General features: G+C 45.2%; 1 protein-coding gene across 19 annotated transcripts in view; it reads left to right on the forward strand.

Annotated features, from left to right (window-relative positions):
- The window catches only part of LRRFIP2 (LRR binding FLII interacting protein 2), a 109,156-nt gene that overhangs the window by 88,594 nt on the left and 1,787 nt on the right, over nt 1-18,775 (forward strand). For 11 of the 19 annotated variants that reach the window (XM_070359579.1, XM_070359582.1, XM_070359580.1 and 8 more), the window contains 6 exons: nt 3,374-3,466; nt 5,876-5,968; nt 10,960-11,061; nt 11,312-11,444; nt 13,084-13,133; nt 17,610-17,730. In XM_070359579.1, coding sequence (XP_070215680.1) covers nt 3,374-3,466; nt 5,876-5,968; nt 10,960-11,061; nt 11,312-11,444; nt 13,084-13,133; nt 17,610-17,730 — 592 coding nt within the window. The remainder of the gene's footprint in view (nt 1-3,373; nt 3,467-5,875; nt 5,969-10,959; nt 11,062-11,311; nt 11,445-13,083; nt 13,134-17,609; nt 17,731-18,775) is intronic. The other 8 variants (XM_070359585.1, XM_070359597.1, XM_070359598.1 and 5 more) reach the window with 2 other exon arrangements.

An 18,775-nucleotide genomic window follows, 5' to 3' on the forward strand; every position in this document is an offset into this window, starting at 1 on the left:
TTCAAAATAAGAAATTGTTTAGCATCCTCTCACAGTGACCAATTATTAATTATTTTTTAAAAACCATTATGAAGGGAGGAATTCGTTTGATGATTTCCATCCACTGTAGCTTTATTCTTACTGATTTTCAAGTTGTCCCACTTTGGTCTAAAGTGAACATCTTCAGGTTGATTCCCAAGTAATTTCGGCCTGAGTCTGATTGGCTCTGATAGCTTCTTTGCTGTATAGTGTAAGCAAGTTCTCAGGGCTTGTCTGGTACATTTTCTGCTCCAGACCTGAATCGGCCGTGAGCCCGGGGAGCCCTGGCTCTCTCGCTGGAGCAGTGTGGGTGCTCGGTGCATATGCCAGTGTTGGTGACTGTCTCCAGGCCTTTTCAGTGCTGCATGAGGGCCATGTGTGTACAGGGTATGCTTTTGTTTTTAAAGTCAAAATATGTTATGTGTATAAGTGCTAATTTCTATTCAGATTTAGGATTTTTACTTGACCTCTCTGTTTTGCATATGCGTATCTCCTTCTTCTGAAACTACCCTTCCCAGTTCTCAGAGTCACTAGGGATGGGAGTAATTTTGTTATATTCTATTTTCATCGCTTTATCCCACAGTACCTAGAATAGCAATACCAGCATTACCACCAGCAGTATAATTACTGAAAATAGTTAAAAGCGTGTTTGTTTTTTTGTGTTTGGTTGTTATTTTACTGCTAGGCTGTGTATAGTACAACCATTGTTTTTAAAGTTACTTGAAATAGTTTCTCTGTGCTTATACCACTAACTGGATACATATAGCTAGGTTCACTACATTTCCTTTCAATATTTAGGAATTGCTTTTTCAACTTTTTTATTATGAAATTATTTTTACTTTTAATTGTGATAAAAAAAATAACAAAATTTACCATCCTAAGTATTTTAAAGTGTGCATTTCATTAATGTTCATTCACATTGTTGTGTAACAGCTCTCGAAAACTTTTCATCTTGTAAAACTGAAACTCTGTATCCATTAAACAACCCCCCAGTTCCTCCTCCTGCTCCTGGCAGCAGTTCTACTTTCTGTCCCTATGAGGTTGACTCCCCCAGGTACCTCATATAAGTGGGATCATATTTGTCTTTTTGTTACTGGCTTATTTTACTTAGCATACTGTCCTCAGGGTTCATTCATGTTCATAGCATGTGACGAGATTTTCTTCCTGAATAATATTCCACTGTATTTATGTACCACATTTTGTTTGTCCTTCATCTGTCGATGGACACTTGGCTTGCTTCCACTATGAAATTTTTTATACAATTTGTGAATTATTTACACAGATCTGAAGTCAAATCAGTAACAAAAAAAATTCAAAGAAGTCAGTCTTTTGTCTCATTCTCTTTTATCCCTCTCTTCTCCTTCCTTAAGGGAACTTTTTAAATTAAATGGTTTATACTCCCATTTTTTTTTTAATCCTAAGAAGACCTTTTTCCCCATTCAAAAAATAAAATATATTTGTGTTTCTCCTTTCTTAGAAATGGTAGCATACTGTACTATTTTCCTGTATCTTGACTCTCTCACCTGATGAGAGCTCTTCCTCTTTCATTTTTTGTATCACTATACTACAGTTTGTACCACCAGTTTCCTATTAATGGACATTTGAGTTGTTTGCAGTCTTTTGCTCTTCAAAATAGTCCTGCAAAACCAATGTACTGCATAGGTCTTTTTGTATTTTTGCCGGTATCTGTGCAAGTCAGAAAAATGAGTTTGCTGGATCAGAAGGCCTGGTAACCCTGCTGGACATGATGAATTCTCCTTTGTCAGGGTTGTACAATTTTGTATTCCCACATACTGTAAGAGTGGGCCTGTTTCCTTCTCCATACTACTTTCCCCTGAGTATATTGTTAAGTTTGGGGACTTTTACTGGTGTTTGGGTGAGAAACACAGTTTTATTTTGCATTTCTCTTAGTATGGGCATCTTTTCATACTCAGCAATGTACTTCTTTTTCTGTGAACTGTCCCTTTTTTTTTTTTTTTTTTTTAGCCTATTCTAATAATAGTGGGGTTTTCTCCCTCCTCATTTCTAATTTTCGAAGCTCTTTATATGGAAAGTTGGTATCTTTCTGTCTCTGATAAAACTTGGTAAAACAGTTTCTGTGGTCATTTGTCACTCGTCTTTCTCTTTGTTGATAGTGTCTTTGCCGTGCAAAAGTTGTTTTTTTGTTTTTTGGCGCCACTACAACTGCTTGTGGAATCTTAGTTCCCCAACCAGGGATCAAACCACTGCCCTCTGTAGTGGAAGCACGAAACCCTAACCATTGGATCTCCAGGGAATTTCCCAAAAGTTTTAAATTTTTATGTAGTCCAATTTTTTTACCCCGTTCCCTTTCTTGTTTGTGGACTTTTAAGTCATTTTTTAGTAATGTTTTATCCACTCCTTGGTTATAGCGATACACTCATCTTTTCTCTAGTGACTGTTTCTAACTTCCTTTCTTCTGTCTCTGTTTTTCTCTCCCTTTTCTTTCTGTGCATCTCTTCTGCTGTATACTGTGAAGTTTGCTTCCAGTTTTCTTTGTCCATGTTTGTATCCAGTTACGCCAACACTGCTAATTTAAAAGCCTAGCTTTTCTCATTGATTTGAACCGCTTTTTGTTTTGTTGTTGTTTAATATGTAATTGAGCTTGCTTCTGGATTTTTCTGTTCTAGTCCATTGGTCTGTATTCATGAGCCATTACAACAGTTTTAATTATATAAGCTGTATAATAATGTTTCAATATCTAGTAAGGTTAGCTTTCTTTTTCTTTTTGTGTTTTTCCAGCTATTTTTTCTTGTTTTTCTCCCAAATAAACTTTATAATCAACTTATGTTGCTCTGTGGAGAGAAAAACCTGTTGTTATTTTTATTTGGACTGCATTAAATGCATAGGTTATTTCAGGGGGAACCTATATTTTTATGATGCATCGTATGCCTTTCCATTGGTTCAGTCCTACTTTTCTGTCTTCCAGGAATGTTTTATATTATTTTCCTCGTATATATTTTGGGTATATCTTGTAAGTTTACATGTATGTATTTTATTTTTTGATAGTGTGTTTCTTGTATATTCTCTCTTATTTTGATCTGTGGCACTTCTTGAATTTTGCATGTTAATTTTATAACCTGTTGTTTTACTAAAGTCATTTCATTATTCAAAGTAATTTTGCCATTGATTAGTTTGGGTTTTCTAGATATGTAACCATATGAGATGAAAATTGAGAATTTCCTGAGCCTTTCCATAGAATGCAGAATTTTTCTAAGTGCGTGGCGGTGCAGGTGTGTGTCTGAGGTCACACGCAGCCTCTCTGTTGTTACACTGTAGCTGCTCCAGTCTGCGTGTGCCACCATCTCTGTTAACCGTATCACTTCTTCAATAACAGGAGTTGGAAAGGCAGAAACATATGTGTAGCGTGCTGCAGCACAAGATGGACGAGCTTAAAGAAGGCCTCCGACAAAGAGACGAGCTCATTGAGGTACGTGCGGGAGCTGCGGAAAGACCTTTTCTGAGGAGAAAATGCACTGAACGGAATGAGGGCGCGTGTGTTGGGAGGGAAGGGGGTTAAAATGCCACAAACCCTGTCCTGTCTCTTCACATTGGCTGCACCCTAACGTCTTACAAGTGTGAAACATGAGAGCAGGCTTAAAAATTACTACTGTGAGCCCTCTAAGTATTTTCTTTTTAATAGCAGAAGCTTTTGTTACTGTCTTTTATTCCTAAGCACATTCTCCCCTAATGATACCTTAGGAAGTAGGCAAAAGGAGACACCACAGGGTACCATGGTCCTTGGGAATGTAGTGAATGCTGTATTTGGGGACAGGATTCTTGGGGAAGAAGTTTGATCTTCACTCAGGTAGGTGCACTTCTGAAATGGCTAAATGAAAAGAAGTTGTCTGGATACCTGGTGGGAGACAGAAGCGAAGCTTGGCTGAGACTGCGGCTCAGGTTCCCCCGGCAGGGAGCTCTAGGATCACGGCAGGGTCCTAGGAGGGGAGCCCCGTGGGCCTCCAGGAGACCTTTGACAGGAGTTCTCATCCTTTTGGGCCTGCTACCTGGCATGCATCTCTGTTTTTCCTTAAATGTGGTTTTCCTCTGAGGTTGCCATTTTTTAATAAATATGGGGTTAGGTTTGCTGGGACTGGCTCCTGTTTGCTTCCTCAGCGTGGTTTCCCAGCGCGTCTCGTGCTGATGAGCAGCGGTGCCGTGGTGATGTCAGGGAGGCCCACTCCAGCGACCTGAGATGCCTCTTCTGTGTCACACTCAACTCATCCATGTCCCTAGTGGCTCAGGACTCCCCTCCCCCCTGCCTTTTCCCCCTCCTTTTTCTCTTCCCCCACCGATCTGACTCACTTAATCTCCCCCCATGCAGATGACTTTAAAAATGATTTAATGGAGGAAAAGAAGTGATTCTATTTGTGGATTTATGTTACTTTTTTGTCATTCTTGAGAATAACAACTTGGCTTGCTGAAAGCGGGTAGAATTTGTGAATTCTAAATGCAAACAGATAGCCTTTGAAAATATCAGGTTACATATGGAGTTAGTTGTCTTAGTTTTTCCATATATGGCAAGAAGTATATTATCCAAACTCTGTGTCTTGTTGGCATTTAAAAATAATGTATGACTTCTTCTCCCTTTTTGTCTTCTTGTTTTTGTGTGTCAGTATGCCAGCCACTTACTTCTTTTTCTAGTTAAAATATATATTTTTCCTCATTACAGTTTCAAAAGAATGATAAAACTGCTTTGGGAGCTGCTTCTCAAATTCAGTAACATACATTAGAACTGATTAAGTGTTCTAATTTTTAATGTGATGATTGCATTTAAGAGGAATTTTAATGCTTGACTTTTACAACTTGTCAGTATGTTCTCTAACTTAAAAGCCTAAGGTGCTGGGTATACAAACTTTAGTTTTAGGTATTTTCTTATGTTTAGAATTAACATCCTTCAAATGTTAATATTGGAGAAGGAAATGGCAACCTACTCCAGTATTCTTGCCTGGGAAATCTCATGGACAGAGGAGCCTGGAGGGCTAACAGTCCGTAGAGTCCCAAGAGTCAGACACGATTTAGTGACTAAACCACCACCAGATGTTAATATACACGTTTACTTATAACTGAAGAATCTTGGCTATGCCAAAATAACGCTTTTTGGTCTTTAGAATTGAGAACCACACGGTAAAGTACATGAGAGATGTGTGAGTAGGGAAAGTGGGAGATGATAATTTACCAGTAATGCAGAAAAGAAAACCTGCTAAATGTAAGAGGGTATAAACTGTGCACCACTGCCTACCCAAGAGTTAAGAATTGCTGATTGCCAAAATCCAAGCATTTCTAAAACTGCTGTGACTGTTCATTTGTAACTTAGGATGTTCTTGCTATCATAGTTGCTGCTAAAGGAAATTCAGAATGATGGAGCTGTGTCCCTCTCGTTGTTTTCAGTTCTGCTTAAAACAATAGAGTTCAGAAACTCCTGCTTGTTGTCAGTGATAAGGGTCACGTGCTCATGAGCAGTCTGACTTCCCCTCTCTAGAAGTGCAAGTGTCCCGTGTTTGAGGAAGGGCAGTCATGAGCAGAAGAGTACACGTGTGGAGCTAGCTGGGCGTGTGCAGAAGCCCACTGGCTGGCTGCCGTGGCTGTGGCTGGGACAGCTGTTCCCAGTCCCCTCTCTGGCTGTCCCAGCACCAGGCCAGTGGGAGTCACGGCGCCGAGACGCTGCGTGTCATCCTTCCTTCCCACAAGCAGCTCTTGCTTTCCCTGTTCATCACAGACTTTCTCCTTTTGTTAAGTTTCTTTATCAGCTTTATTTCTCTTCTGCTTTCCTCCCTCTCACCCCATCCTCTTTTTCTTCCTGCTCTTTTATTTTTCCTCTTCCCCTCTTCCTCTGCAGGAGAAGCAGCGTATGCAGCAGAAAATAGACACCATGACAAAAGAGGTGTTCGAACTCCAGGAGACACTGCTTTGGAAAGATAAAAGCATTAGGGTATGAAGTGAAACTGGGCTTTGGCCTGAAGCTCATAGACAAGGAATAGACCAATGTAAATGTAATTTAGAGACTCCTAAAATTCTGTCCTTTGATTATCTTTGAGCATTTATACAGAGTGAAATAAATTAGCAGAAGGCAGAAAGTTCCCTGGGAAAACCCGATCCTATGCCTGGAAAGAACTCCTCTCTCCAGCTGACTCTGTGCTTGTAAAACGTACAAGCAGGAGCTTTCTAAGGAAGTTGTTCTTTATTTTCCCAGGGTTTTTATGCAGAAACAGCTATAGGCATTTAATTCAAACTCTGTGGGTAATTTGATGCTCTTACATTGTAACAATCTGGAGAAGAAGGAGAGGATAGAGGGTGGTGGGGGAGAAGTTATTAACATCCCATAAATCTTTGGTGAATAAAATAGGAAGAGATTAGAATCATTTTAATTACGGAAGTGGATAGGAATGTAAGATTTTGCTGGCGCTGCCAAACTGTGACGTCACCTGTAATTGTATCCTCGTAACTCCCCAGAGCAGGGGCCCAGATAAGGAAGAAGTCCTCAGTGCCTTTTTGCTAAGACCTTTAGGTAGATCCCAAGTACTCTGGAGACTGAAAACATTCCTGCCAGTTCATCCCAGGTAGCCTTTTGACTGGCAACCTCCTCATGGCATAGGAACTCTGTTCTGGAGAGCTTGTCAGGGGAGATGGAGGAAGAGAGAGGAGGAGACCTTTGGCCTGAGGACCTAAGGTCTTGTTCTGCTTGAAATTAGCTGGTCATGGTGGGGCTCAGTCCCTGAGTCATGTCCGACTCTGTGACCCAATGGACTGTAGCCTGCCAGGCTCCTCTGTCCATGGAATTCTCCAGGCAAGAATACTGGAGTGGGTTGCCATGCTTTCCACCAGGGGTCTTCCCAACCCAGGGACTGAACCCATCTCTCTTCCATCTCCTGCATTGGCAGGCGGGTTTGTTACGACTAGCACCGCCTGGGAAGCCCAAACTTTTAAAAAATGTTGGAAATCATTGTAGACTCACGAGATCTTGTGTGCCCTTGATCCAGTTTCCCCAAAATGTAACATCTTGTAAAACTATAGTACAATCAGGGCATTGATCTTGATCTAATCTAGATGGAGCACATTTTCATCACTGTAAGAGGTCCCTCCTATCGCTCTCTTGTAGTCATATCTGCTGCCTCAGCATCACCATCCCAGGTGCTGGCAACTGCTCTTCTCCATTTCTATAATTTGTCATCTTAAGAATGTTTTATAAAGCAATGGCACCCCACTCCAGTACTCTTGCCTGGAAAATCCCATGGACGGAGGAACTTGGTAGGCTGCAGTCCATGGGATCGCGAAGAGTCGGACACGACTGAGCGACTTCACTTTGAATTTTCACTTTCATGCATTGGAGAAGGAAATGGCAACCCACTCCAGTGTTCTTGCCTGGAGAATCCCAGGGATGGGGGAGCCTGGTGGGCTGCCGTCTATGGGGTTGCACAGAGTCGGACACGACTGAAGTGACTTAGCAGCAGCAGCACAGTATGTAACCCTTTGAAATTACATTTTTTTCACTGAGAATAATTCCCCTTAAGAGTCATCCCAGGTGTTTTATGCATCAAAAATTTGTCCGTCTTTTGCTTTAAAAAATTGTTTTGTTGTTGTGGTGGTGGTAACATACAAAAAATAACATAAAATTGACCATTTAAATCATTTCTAAGTAAAGAGTTTGGTGGTATTAAGTCGATTCACATTGGAGGTTCCACAGAACCTCTTTGCATCTTGCAGAACTGAAACTGAACTTCATTAAACAACTCTTCCTCAGGGCGTCCTCCTCCGTCCCCTGGGAGCCCCCATTCTACTTTCGTTTCTGTGAATTTGACTATTCTGGGTACCTTATATGTAGAATCATACAGTATCTGTCTTTTTGTGACTGGCTTGTTTCAACTAAGCATCATGTCCTCAGGGTTCAGACATGTCATAGCCTGTGTCAAAGTCCTTCCTTTTAAGGCTGGATAATATTCCAGTGTGTGTTTGTGCCCTTTGTGTGCTCATTCATTTGCTGATGGACACTTGGCTGCTCCCATCTTTTTGCTGCTGTGAGTAACGCTGCTGTGAACATGAGTTTGCAAATCTCTTCTGGTGATTTCTTTTGGGTACATACCCAGGAGGGGAATTGCTACATTATATGGTAATTTAATTTTTTGAGGAACAGCCATACTGTATTCCATAGCAGCTGCACCATTTTGCCTTTCCAGCAGCACTGTAGAGGGGTTCCGGTTTCTCTCCATTGTTGCCAACACTCTTTTTTTTTTTAGTAGTAGCCATCATACTGTGTGTTAGGTGGTCCTCCCTTGACTTTTAAAAGATGCATTTTAAGTATCTGTGACTACCTGATACATCACGTCTCTAGCTTCACGATCAAGATTTAAATTTAGTAGCTCCATGAAGGAACATGGCCCTTATTCTCATATAGTTTTCTTTAATTTCAGTTCAGTTTTCTTTAATTCTTCCATTGACCCTAGCGGTCGTTCGTCTAGCACCAGAGTCGTTCTGAGCACCCAGGGGTCGTGTGTCGAATCGGTGTGTGTGAGGGCTTGTATGTCCCTACAGCCTCGCACAAGGCTCACTCCCATTCTCACTAAAGATATTTGTGCCTCTATGTAATTATAACCCATTGTCCAAAAGTTCAGCCTTTCAGGTTTCTTGACCCTAGAATTTGAGGTTAGGTCAGGGGTAAAAATTATTTAAAGTTCCGCAAGCTGTACTTTTTACCCTAAAAAAATCTACTGTAGGAACAATTATGGAAGACAAGCCCAAGAGTAGTGATTATATGGTCAGGTAATACAGAGGATTTCAGATCCAGTGTGAACGCATTTGGTCCAGTTATAAGGTATTTCAGTAGTCTTCAAACTCTGTGGTAAGATGGGAGGATTTGCAGGATGTATTTTCTTTTCCCACCCATAATTATGGGAAGGTGAAATTTGAAAGTCCAAAAGTAAAGATACAGTCTGCTGTAAGATTGGGAAAAGGAACAAATGGCATGTACTAGCATTTGCTAGAACTCCAGTTTCAAATTGGTCCGTTCCTGAGGGGTTTTCTCGTGTTGTTAACCGAGCATGCTGTGACGGTGGCCGCCACCCCGGTGTGTGTGGCGATGCATGGCGCGACAGTGCACGTGGACACCTGTAACCAGAACAGCAGCCCAGAGGGGAGAGGCTGCCGCAGACGGGGCGGCGGTGCTGGGCTCTGCTGTCCTAATGTTACACTTGCTAGTAATGTAACAGCGATAGATAATACTGGCTTGAAGTGTTAGACTAAATGCCTTGTGTGTTAGGAATGCACATTATTAACTCACAGGCAGACTTTCGACACACAGTATGAACGTAAATTGTTGAAAGAGGAAGCTGGATGGTCACATTGCAGTTTGGGCAAAGGAGGAATAGGACTTGTCCTGTGAACTACTTTCCCGTAGCATCCGGGGTGACAGTAAGGGAAGATAATTGTGGCCTTCATGGGGTGATGATACATATAGAGTGTGCGAGGGCTTTGAACCAAAAAACAGGATTCATTTTCTGGCTTTGCCATGTACTGTGACTTTGGATAAAAAACATAGCCTTTCGGAGCCTCAATTTTCTGATCTGTGAAATGGGGATAAGGAAAGTACAGGGTCTATAAGGGAAAAATTAAATATAAAAATATATGAGAGCCGTCAATTTTAAGACCTGGAGCTACACAAATGGCAGTTGCCATCGTCCCTTATTTACTTACTGGTTGGAAAATAGGATTCTAATGATTTAGAAAGTTGTCCAGCTTTTCAGCAGTGAGTAAGCAGTTGGCCCACTTCTAGACTCTAAACCAAGAGGAGAGTTACCTGTTATAGTTCAGCTTCTTGCAAGAATGGGAACGCTGGTCGAAACATTAAACGTGGGAACGAATGTGCAGACAAAGGCTTTTTCAAATAGCCCAGCTGCTAGATGTCTGCACACACTGCTTGACCTGGGTGGCTTTTGAAGTCTGGGCTGTTTTATGACATAACAGTGCGTCAGCGTGGACCAAACGTGTTCCTGCTTCTGCTCCACTGTCCTCAGCTCTGACAGCTGTGAGCTTTAGGCAACAACAGGGAAAATACACGAGGAACCCAGGCCGGCTTTTCCTGAACCTTCCTGCATCTTCCGCACTGCAGGGTGCTGCCACTGAGTACTCCTTTCAGCCTGGGCCCATGGGTGGTGCTGACATCATCCTTTTTTCCGGTGAGGAAACTGAGGCACGGGTCAGTTAGTAGGTGCCGGGACTCAACAGCCTGTTTGCAAACCCATATTCTGCTACCTTCCATAAGTGGGCTGGGTTTATTTCATCAGTTTTTCACATTTTGAACGTATATCAGAAAAGCAAACAACCATTAGTTGCATTTAATTAACAAAAACATATCCTTGAGAAATGGCCGGGGGGGGGGGAAGCTATTTTTAATTGAGTGGTATATGAGGAATATTTTACCATATGATGTAGAGAACAATTACTGCAGCCAGTATTTAATTAAAATACATTGTATATATACTGGTTATTCCAGAACCCATTTTTACTTTTTAAAAAATCAAGTATATTCTTGAATATACTAGTTCAGTTTAACATGAAATGTGGGTTTTGGACTACCTAACAAAAGCGTACTTGGGAGATTTGTCAGGAAAACTTTATTTTAGTATTATTTCTTCTTCACTTTCCTTCTCTGTTTATTTTCACTGACTAAAAAGGGCTTGTTTTCTTGCCTGATGTGCTAAGCATGCTCTGCCAGATTTACACACGATTAACCACTTTCTACAAAACTTTCTTCTGAAGCTAGATGCATAGGACTCTGTGTCCCCTCCACATCTAACTGCTTGTGTCCAAAGCTCTTAAGGCCTCCTTGTCCCTGACGCTTTATCTTTTGAAGTTGAATCAGGCGCTGCTCTGCTCCCTTTCATTTGCTCTCTCTCTGTGCCCTTTCTCCTGCTGCCCCATCCAAACCAGGCCCTTGAGAAACTGAAAGAGCACGCGGGCTGCCTCAGGAGCGAGCGGGACGCGCTCCGGGAGGAGCTGGCCAAGCTGAAGGCAGCGGTGGAGGTGGGAGAGGTACGTGAGCTCCTCGCCGCTTTGCTCCTCCTCCTGCCGCCCTGTCCCCTCTGCCTCCTAAACGCAGAGTGTCGTTGGCTGTCCCGCCCAGAGCTGGTAGGTGCGAGTCCGTCTGCAGAGCTGGACCCCGTGTGGCTGGTGCTGACCAGGGGTCCCCGCAGCAGGCGTGTGTCATCACAGGGCCACCGTGCTGCCGCCTCCTGCCTCCCTGGGGGCTCTGCTGTGACACTGGGTCTCTTCTTCCCTGCAGAAACACGGCTTAGTCATCATCCCCGACGGCACTCCCAATGGCGACGTCCACCAGGAGCCCGCAGTCGGGGCCATCACCGTCGTGTCTCAGGAAGCCGCCCAGGTCTTGGAGTCGGCAGGGGAAGGGCCGCTCGGTAAGACACTGCCGCTGTGTTGACTAGGGTTCGTGTTGTCCCCCTGGACATCAACCTGGTCACATCCTCTGTTGGAAAACAAAAGCCAGGGCGGTCTGAGCCTTCTCGACATCCTTTGAGAGGAAGACACTTGGGCACGCTGTCTTAAGACGTCCTTGACTTTGGGAAAGCAGCACTTGGGCCCTTGCCAAGCAGTGAGTGTTAGGGGGGAAGGCCCCTGGTCGGAAGCATGTGGGTGTGTGTATGTGGCTTTGTCATTTAAACACTACTTTCTGGGAAGAGAGAATCCAGCACATCTGTCCCGGGGAGCCAGAGGCTGGTCGGTGGCTTCCTGAGCGTGTTCAAAGTTTCTTCTTCCGGGAGCATCTGGTTTTCTGTTCTGTGACTCACGCCAGGATTCTGTAGCTCTTTGCCACTGCACTTCTTAAGGCACCAAACAGATGACCAAAAGTTATCAGAGGACTGTTATTCCAGAGCAGGGCTTCTGAGCCTCTTAGCAGCTTTTTGACCAGGAACTATTAATAGGTCTTTTGTTACTTGAATGTTATTGACCAGAGGCGTTTCAGTATTCACTTACGTAACAAATTGCCAGCCACCAGCGTTAGTTTCTACAAAAATCCCCCAGTCAGTAATGCTTTAAGGGCTAAGCCACTTGAATTCGATGCTTTGAGAGCCTAATGACACTACCCTCAGGAAAATGCCCATCTGCTGTGTCCACTCAGAATCCAGTCCTAGAGGATGGCACAGGTGGATACTGTAGCATCAGCCACTTTTATATGAAAAGTGAGCTTTCTTCCTTTTTAATTTTCATGCATATGTCAGTTTCCTAGAAGAATGTGTATATGACAGCGGCAGGCCCGCTCTCAAGGAGGGAACTCTGGAAGCGTAACCGTCAGCCCTCTGACAGCGGAGCACGCATGGAGCACGGGCGAGTGCAGCCACGGGCAGCTGCAGGGTTTCCTCTGCCTTGTGGGGCGGCTGGAGCCTTTGGCGGTGACTGGTTGACCGTGGGGAGCCCGTCCTCTGTCGGCATCCCGTCGGCCCAGGGGCTTGTTCTCCTGCGTGTTGGGAGGGAGCATCCATCCCCTGAGGCTAGGAGCGGCCCCGTGGTCCTGCTGCGGAGCCTCTGCTGAGCCTTGACGGCCCACGTCTCAGTGCGCGCCCCACGCCCCCCAACACACACAGGCTCTGTGGGCCTTGCCTGTGCCTGGCATTGTGTTCCTGTGCGTTCTTGGCTCCAGCACCCCCTCTCAGGCTCATTCTCAGCCCTGTCCTGTCTCCCGGAGTTTGTTTTCTTATTCTAAGGTCTTAAAAGCCTGTGTGGATACCCTTGGCTTTCAGGGGATTGTCTCCTGGTAAAACTTGCGAAGCTTTGAAACAAGGAGACGATCTTTGTTCCTTCATTTGTCTTCACGTGGACAATCACCGCTCTTGGGGCAAACGTGTTCAGTGCCTGATAAACATCAACTGTGGGATATGTCTTGGATCATCTAGTACTTTTCCTTTCATCATTAAAGCCTCATGTCTTTTGATACTCAAAGTGGTAAATTGTTTATCAGATGTTTGCTATTTGTGAATTTGAAGAATTATTTTAAATTGTTTATATACTACATCATTACAAACTTTTCATTTGTTTTAGACGTAAGGCTACGAAAACTCGCTGGGGAAAAGGAAGAGCTACTATCACAGGTAAAGGCATTCTCATGGGAGGGTAATCTTAATTGTAACTGACTAAATCATGTGGCAAAATGTGAGCAAATTAAAATGTGCACTAGAAAGACATGTGCTTATTTCAGACATCATTACTCAAGTAAGAGTTGAAGGATAAAAAGTCATTTTTACCTCTGTTGTCTCCTAGTCTTTACGGGACACAGCTTAGGGAGTCAGCTCTGTATGCCTGTTAAGAAGGCAGAAGGCCCCTGCCCCGATTCTCATGTTGGCCCCTTAGCTGACTGAGGAGGTGCGCACTGCCCTGTATGCTTCTGTGTGACGTGCCTACGCTGCTTCTCGGCTCTTCTGCTTAAGGCGGTCCTGGTGGCACCCCTCTGTGGAGCATGGGGACTTCACTTCCTTCATCCCCTCTCCCTGCCCGACATCTGCATTCCCGTCCCCACTCCCTCCCCACAAAGGGACAGCGTGACTCCCGTGACTCCCATCGGTCTGTGTCATCAGAAGCCTGTGAACACCGCGCACAGCGGAACCGCGGGGCATATTCTGGGGTTCATCTCCTTCACATCTCCGTGGTTCCCCTCAGATCAGGACCGTGGTTGCCTCATCACGTGCTTGGTTTCCTGTGTCCTGGCTTCTCGTAGCTGCAGACTCCAGCAATGGTTTCGGCCCACACTCGGTGTTTCCGATGCCTCCTGTGTTCCCTCAGTTCCATTTTCTGGTTCCTGACGCGTCTGGCTCAGCCCTTCTGAACATGCTGGCTCACTCCCTGGGGACAGAGACCTTACCACCCTGCTCATCATCTGAGGTTCCCTTTGCCTGTACAGCTCCAGGCTGGACCCCATTCCGCGGCGTCTTAGGCCTCCCTCCCTCCACCTCCATTCTCTTGCTCGGGTACATCCCCCAGCAGCTTCTGGAGAACAGTTTGGGGGCAATAAATTTTTCTTAACAGGAATGAAAATGTCACCTTACCCCTTTATTCAATTAACAGTTTGATGTGGGTATGGACTTCTTTGTTGTAATCATTTGCATTCATCTTGTTTTTCAAAGAAATTGTTTCAGTGTTTTCTGGCCTCCTGTGTTTGGCTATTGAGAATTTCAAGGATATTTTGATTTTTGGTATTTTTATCTGTGACCTGTTTTTCCCCTCTGGAAGTGTGGCCCATTCTCTCCTTTCTCCCTGGTGTTATGAAAGTTCAGTGATGCGGTTTGGCATTTTGTGTGAAAGCATTTCTTGTTTCTCCAGGCACATTTAGCAGCATAGGTGTAGGCATGGAGTGAGCAGAGTGTTAGATTTCACCAAGTGAGACTCCGGCAGACATATGCCAGAGTGTTGATAAGCCTTGAGATTAAGCTGGGTAAGGAGCTTTATGGGAAATCCAGGAAGACATCAAGGCACAATGGAGAGAAGATGCAGACAATGGTCGTAGGTGCCTATGGAGTGGAAGGATTTTTGGAGTTGGGTGCAGAGAGAATGAACTGGAAAGATCAAGAGTAGTGGTTGGAAGATGCACGGGGCTGCACTGGGTAGGGCTGGCTGGTGTGCAGTGAAAAGATCTGGTACATGACAGTGGGAGCAAGCAGCTGAGGGTGGGGTGGGGTAGATGGCAAGATCCTTGTTCCAAAAACCGAGGGATTCATTGTAAGAGATCCTCTGCTCAGATGGATTTTGAATTTGCCAACAGTTGAGGCAGGAATAACCTTGCGGGTATGTTAGGAGCCACAATGGTGACGAGAGTGCGGGGTGATGGTGGTGAGTGTTTATAAAGAGGAGATGTGATTGGGAGCTGCATTAGGAGTTCAGGGAGCCAGAGGGAGGCGAGTGCGCAACAGCAAGGAGAGCAGGGGACCCTGATCCGTCCTCGGGCTCAGCAGGGGTGAGGGGCTGCCGGGCTGCAGGGGAAGCAGCCCCTCGGGGGAGCAGGCTGGGGTGATGGGCACGTGCAGAGGGGACGGAGGGGCTGCTGATGACAGAAGGTAACCAGAGGGGGCAGCGCAAGGGTGGGGCTTTGGGGAAGGTTAGGAAGTGGAGACAGAGTCGGGCTCATCTAGGGTCCTTTGGGGACGAGCACAGGGGAGGGAGGGTGAGCCTTCCTGAGATGGACACAAGGAGGAACGACAGGGAAGATGAGTTAGTCCTGGCTGCCCTGAGGCGGGTAGTGATGTCGTGGCTGAAAGGGCAAAGCTGTCGGGAAGGATGGGTTCAGTCCTGGTGCCCAGCTCACCCTTCCCCGTGGAGGGGCAGGCACACTTGGTCCAGTGCCCCCTGGGGATGGAGCTAAGGACGGTCGGCGCTCTGAGCACGCAGCCTCACCTTTGACCCGAGGAGGAAGGGCACGGGAGGCGTGGTGAGGCCTGGGCTTGGCCCCAGAGGTGGCCCCATGCGGGCGAGGATGGCGGGCTCTGCTTCCTGCGTCTCTGGGGCTAAGTGTTGTAGGCATTTGGGGAGCTCGACTTTGATTTCTGACTTGGGGGGGAAGGGGAATAGGTCTCAAGCCAGATACTCTCTCTCCTGGTTTTCCATCCCTTTTATCTCATGTGTTCTGCTTTCTAAAAGATGTTCTCAACTTTGCCTTCTTGTTTTTACGGAGTTGTAGTTCTGAAGTCATTTCAAGGATGCATTTTCACTTATCTCAGACAATATTGATAGGTTGGTTGATTTGCTCCCCTTTAATTTTTTCTGTCTGCATAGTTTGTTTCATTCCAGATGTTCTTTTATGTAGATTTATTTAGTTTTCTGTTTAAAAGTGAAATACTAAAAAGTTGGTGGGCAGCTTGTTGTGGGGCCCATCCGAGTTTCTGTGAAGCCTGATGTGGCTGGCTGGTTGGTTGGGCACCTTCGCCGTGGGTGTGCTGGACTTGTGTTTCAGGCTCGTCAGGATTCTAGAGCACGCCTCCCACCTTCTGCCTGAGGCTCCAGTCCCGGCCGTGCAGCGTGGAAGGAAACAGGGTGGGCTAGAGGCCTCACCCTCAGCTCAGCTCTGTCCATCTAATCTTCTTTTCCATTCATGGGACTGCTGTCTCCAGCTGGACCTTTTTTCCCAATCCAAAGTCCCTCAAGTTTATCTTTTATTTTATAAATTAAAAAACTTAGGTTATAATTGACATAAAATAAGCTGTTGTGTGTGTGCTTAGTCGTGTCTGACTCCGTGTGACCCCACGGACTGGAGCCCGCCAGGCTCCTCTGTCCAGGGGATTCTCCAGGCAAGAACACTGGGGCGGGTTGCGATGCCCTCCTCCAGGGGATCTTCCCGACCCCAGGACTGAAAGCACATCTCTTATGTCACCTGTGTTGGCACACAAGCACCACCTGGGCACACACTTAAAATGTGCAGATGCACATCCGTAGATTAGTTTCCAGGGGCGCAGTGACAGAGCACCACAGGGTGGGCGGTGCAGGGCAGAGGGCTCTCCCACTGTGGAGGCGAGGGGCCCAGGGTGGTGTGTCAGCAGCGCGGCCCCCTCCTGAGGCCTGCGGGGGCCTCCCAGGCCTCTTCCCGACGGCCAGCCGCTGGGCCCCTGGGCTTGCTGACCACGTTCTCTGTCACACGGCTCCCCTCTGTCCGCGCGGCACTCTTCTGATTAAGGACCCCAGGCACACCAGACTCAAGGCCCACCTATTCCAGTATCATTTCATCTCAACTAAGAGCCTCCGCAGTGACTTTGTTTCCAAAATAAGATCACACTGTGAGGCACTGGGCTTAGGACTGTAATATACGAACTTTGGGGGGACAGCAGCCTGTGAAACGTCACCCCAATCAGCATGGTAAAAACGTGCGTAAACCCCAAGTCCCTGAGTCCCTTTGTAAACCTTCCTTCCTCTCCCACCTCCTTCCCCTCTCCAGAAACCACCAATGTACCTTTTTGTCTCTTCAGTTTGTATTTTCTGGAGTTTTCTGCACTGCATATACTTAGCTTGAAAGTCAGCATTTTCCTGCATGTGTCAGCAGTATATTCGCTTCTTTGGCCAAGCAGTAATTCCTTTGTATATACATGGACCACTATTTGCTTTACCCTTCTGTTGATGGACATTTCAACAGTTTCTTGTTTGGGGCTATTAATGAGTAAGCTGCTATAAATGGCCTCTATTTGGGGTAAAATATGGTAAATTTTGTAGCCAAACTCAAAAATATATTTCCAATTATTTCTGTATACAGCTTTCTAAATAAGAATACTTGACCTAACTCTCAAATTAGAACAAGAAACATCTAACTGCTGTGGGGTTTTCCATTTTAAACAAAAATTTAAAAATACCCTAAGATGTGCTTTTCTACAGATGAACACAAATAATGAAATATGGCTATTTTCATTAGGACCCCTGGTCCTGGAGCTCTCTCTGTTTGAACATTTGTTCACAGCTGACCTCCAGCACCTGAGCAGAGTTAGGAGGGTCTCTGAGTGAATCATCTGTGGCCTTATTCTAAGATGTGGCCACGGGGCAAAGCATCTGTTTCATTTGAGAGGCTGGGTCTCACTGATGAGCCTTTCCTTCTTCAGATTAGAAAGCTGAAGCTGCAGTTGGAGGAGGAGCGGCAGAAGTGCTCCGGGAGAGACGGCACAGCGGGCGACCTGGCAGAGCTGCAGAATGGCTCGGACCTGCAGCTCATCGAGATGCAGAGTGAGCCTGGGCCGCACGCTCCCCTGGGTGGGCTGCGCGAGCCTGTGGTTCCAAAGATCAGCCCTCAGGGGGACCAGAAAAGCTGTCCCAGTCAGTCACGGACTGAAGAGCCTGCTTCTAGCTGGTGTGCTTCCTGGTAGTGCTCTCCCCTCTGGGTGACATGATTTCTAGAACATCTTGCAGCTAGTGACATCGTGACACTGTCCTTTTTCACATTCCTGTGTCATCTGTAAGCATCCTTCCTACTGATAAGTTTTTCTGGGGAGTTTATCTTAGATGATTGGAGGGATATATTCGGAACTAACTCACACCACTGCAGAGTGGTTTCAGAATTTTCCCAGAAATAGTCTTTATTAGATGGAATTTAAAACAGGCCACAAAGTAAGCCCATTCAGTTTATCTGAATTCAGTTTTCCTGCCTTTCTGGTTTTGCCCCACATTACTGAATGTTGTAAAAACACCTACTGTATCCCCAGTATTCCACAGTAGGGAGACATCTGTATATGAAGAATGTATAATCCACACAGGGGAGACTTTTTTGTTTTTCCAATTTCAATAAGGCGTTTCTGATAACTTATTTTAAAATACTGGTTCCGCCATGACCTTTTTCCTCTACATATTCTGAGTAAGGCCACATAGGCCTTTTTGGACAAAAGCTTAATTAGAACTTACCATTAACATTTTTGTTAAATTTGGATTGCTGGAAGGAATTTTTCTCCCCCAGGATTTCTGAACTTCTTGTTTTAAATAGCTGTATATCTGACCTAGAAACTAATGATTTCCAGCTCTATCCCTAACGCATTATCACAACATACTACTGAAAAGCATTTATTTCAGTAAATATTAAGCGTACATTATGTGCAGAGCACTTAGCTGGAAACAGAGGTGGATTCAAGAAGCTGAGACATACCCGTGGACCTGTGGTGTCCTATGTTCTATATAATGTTAGGGAAACATGATAAATGTCCTAAGAGTGCAAAAAAATGCAACAAAGGAAGGAGAAGCTATAGTTAACTATGGAGGGTCATGAAGAAGGTGAAAACTG

This window comes from Bos mutus, chromosome 22 (genome assembly GCF_027580195.1).
Source record: "Bos mutus isolate GX-2022 chromosome 22, NWIPB_WYAK_1.1, whole genome shotgun sequence".
In the NCBI taxonomy this organism is placed as follows: Eukaryota; Metazoa; Chordata; class Mammalia; order Artiodactyla; family Bovidae; genus Bos; species Bos mutus.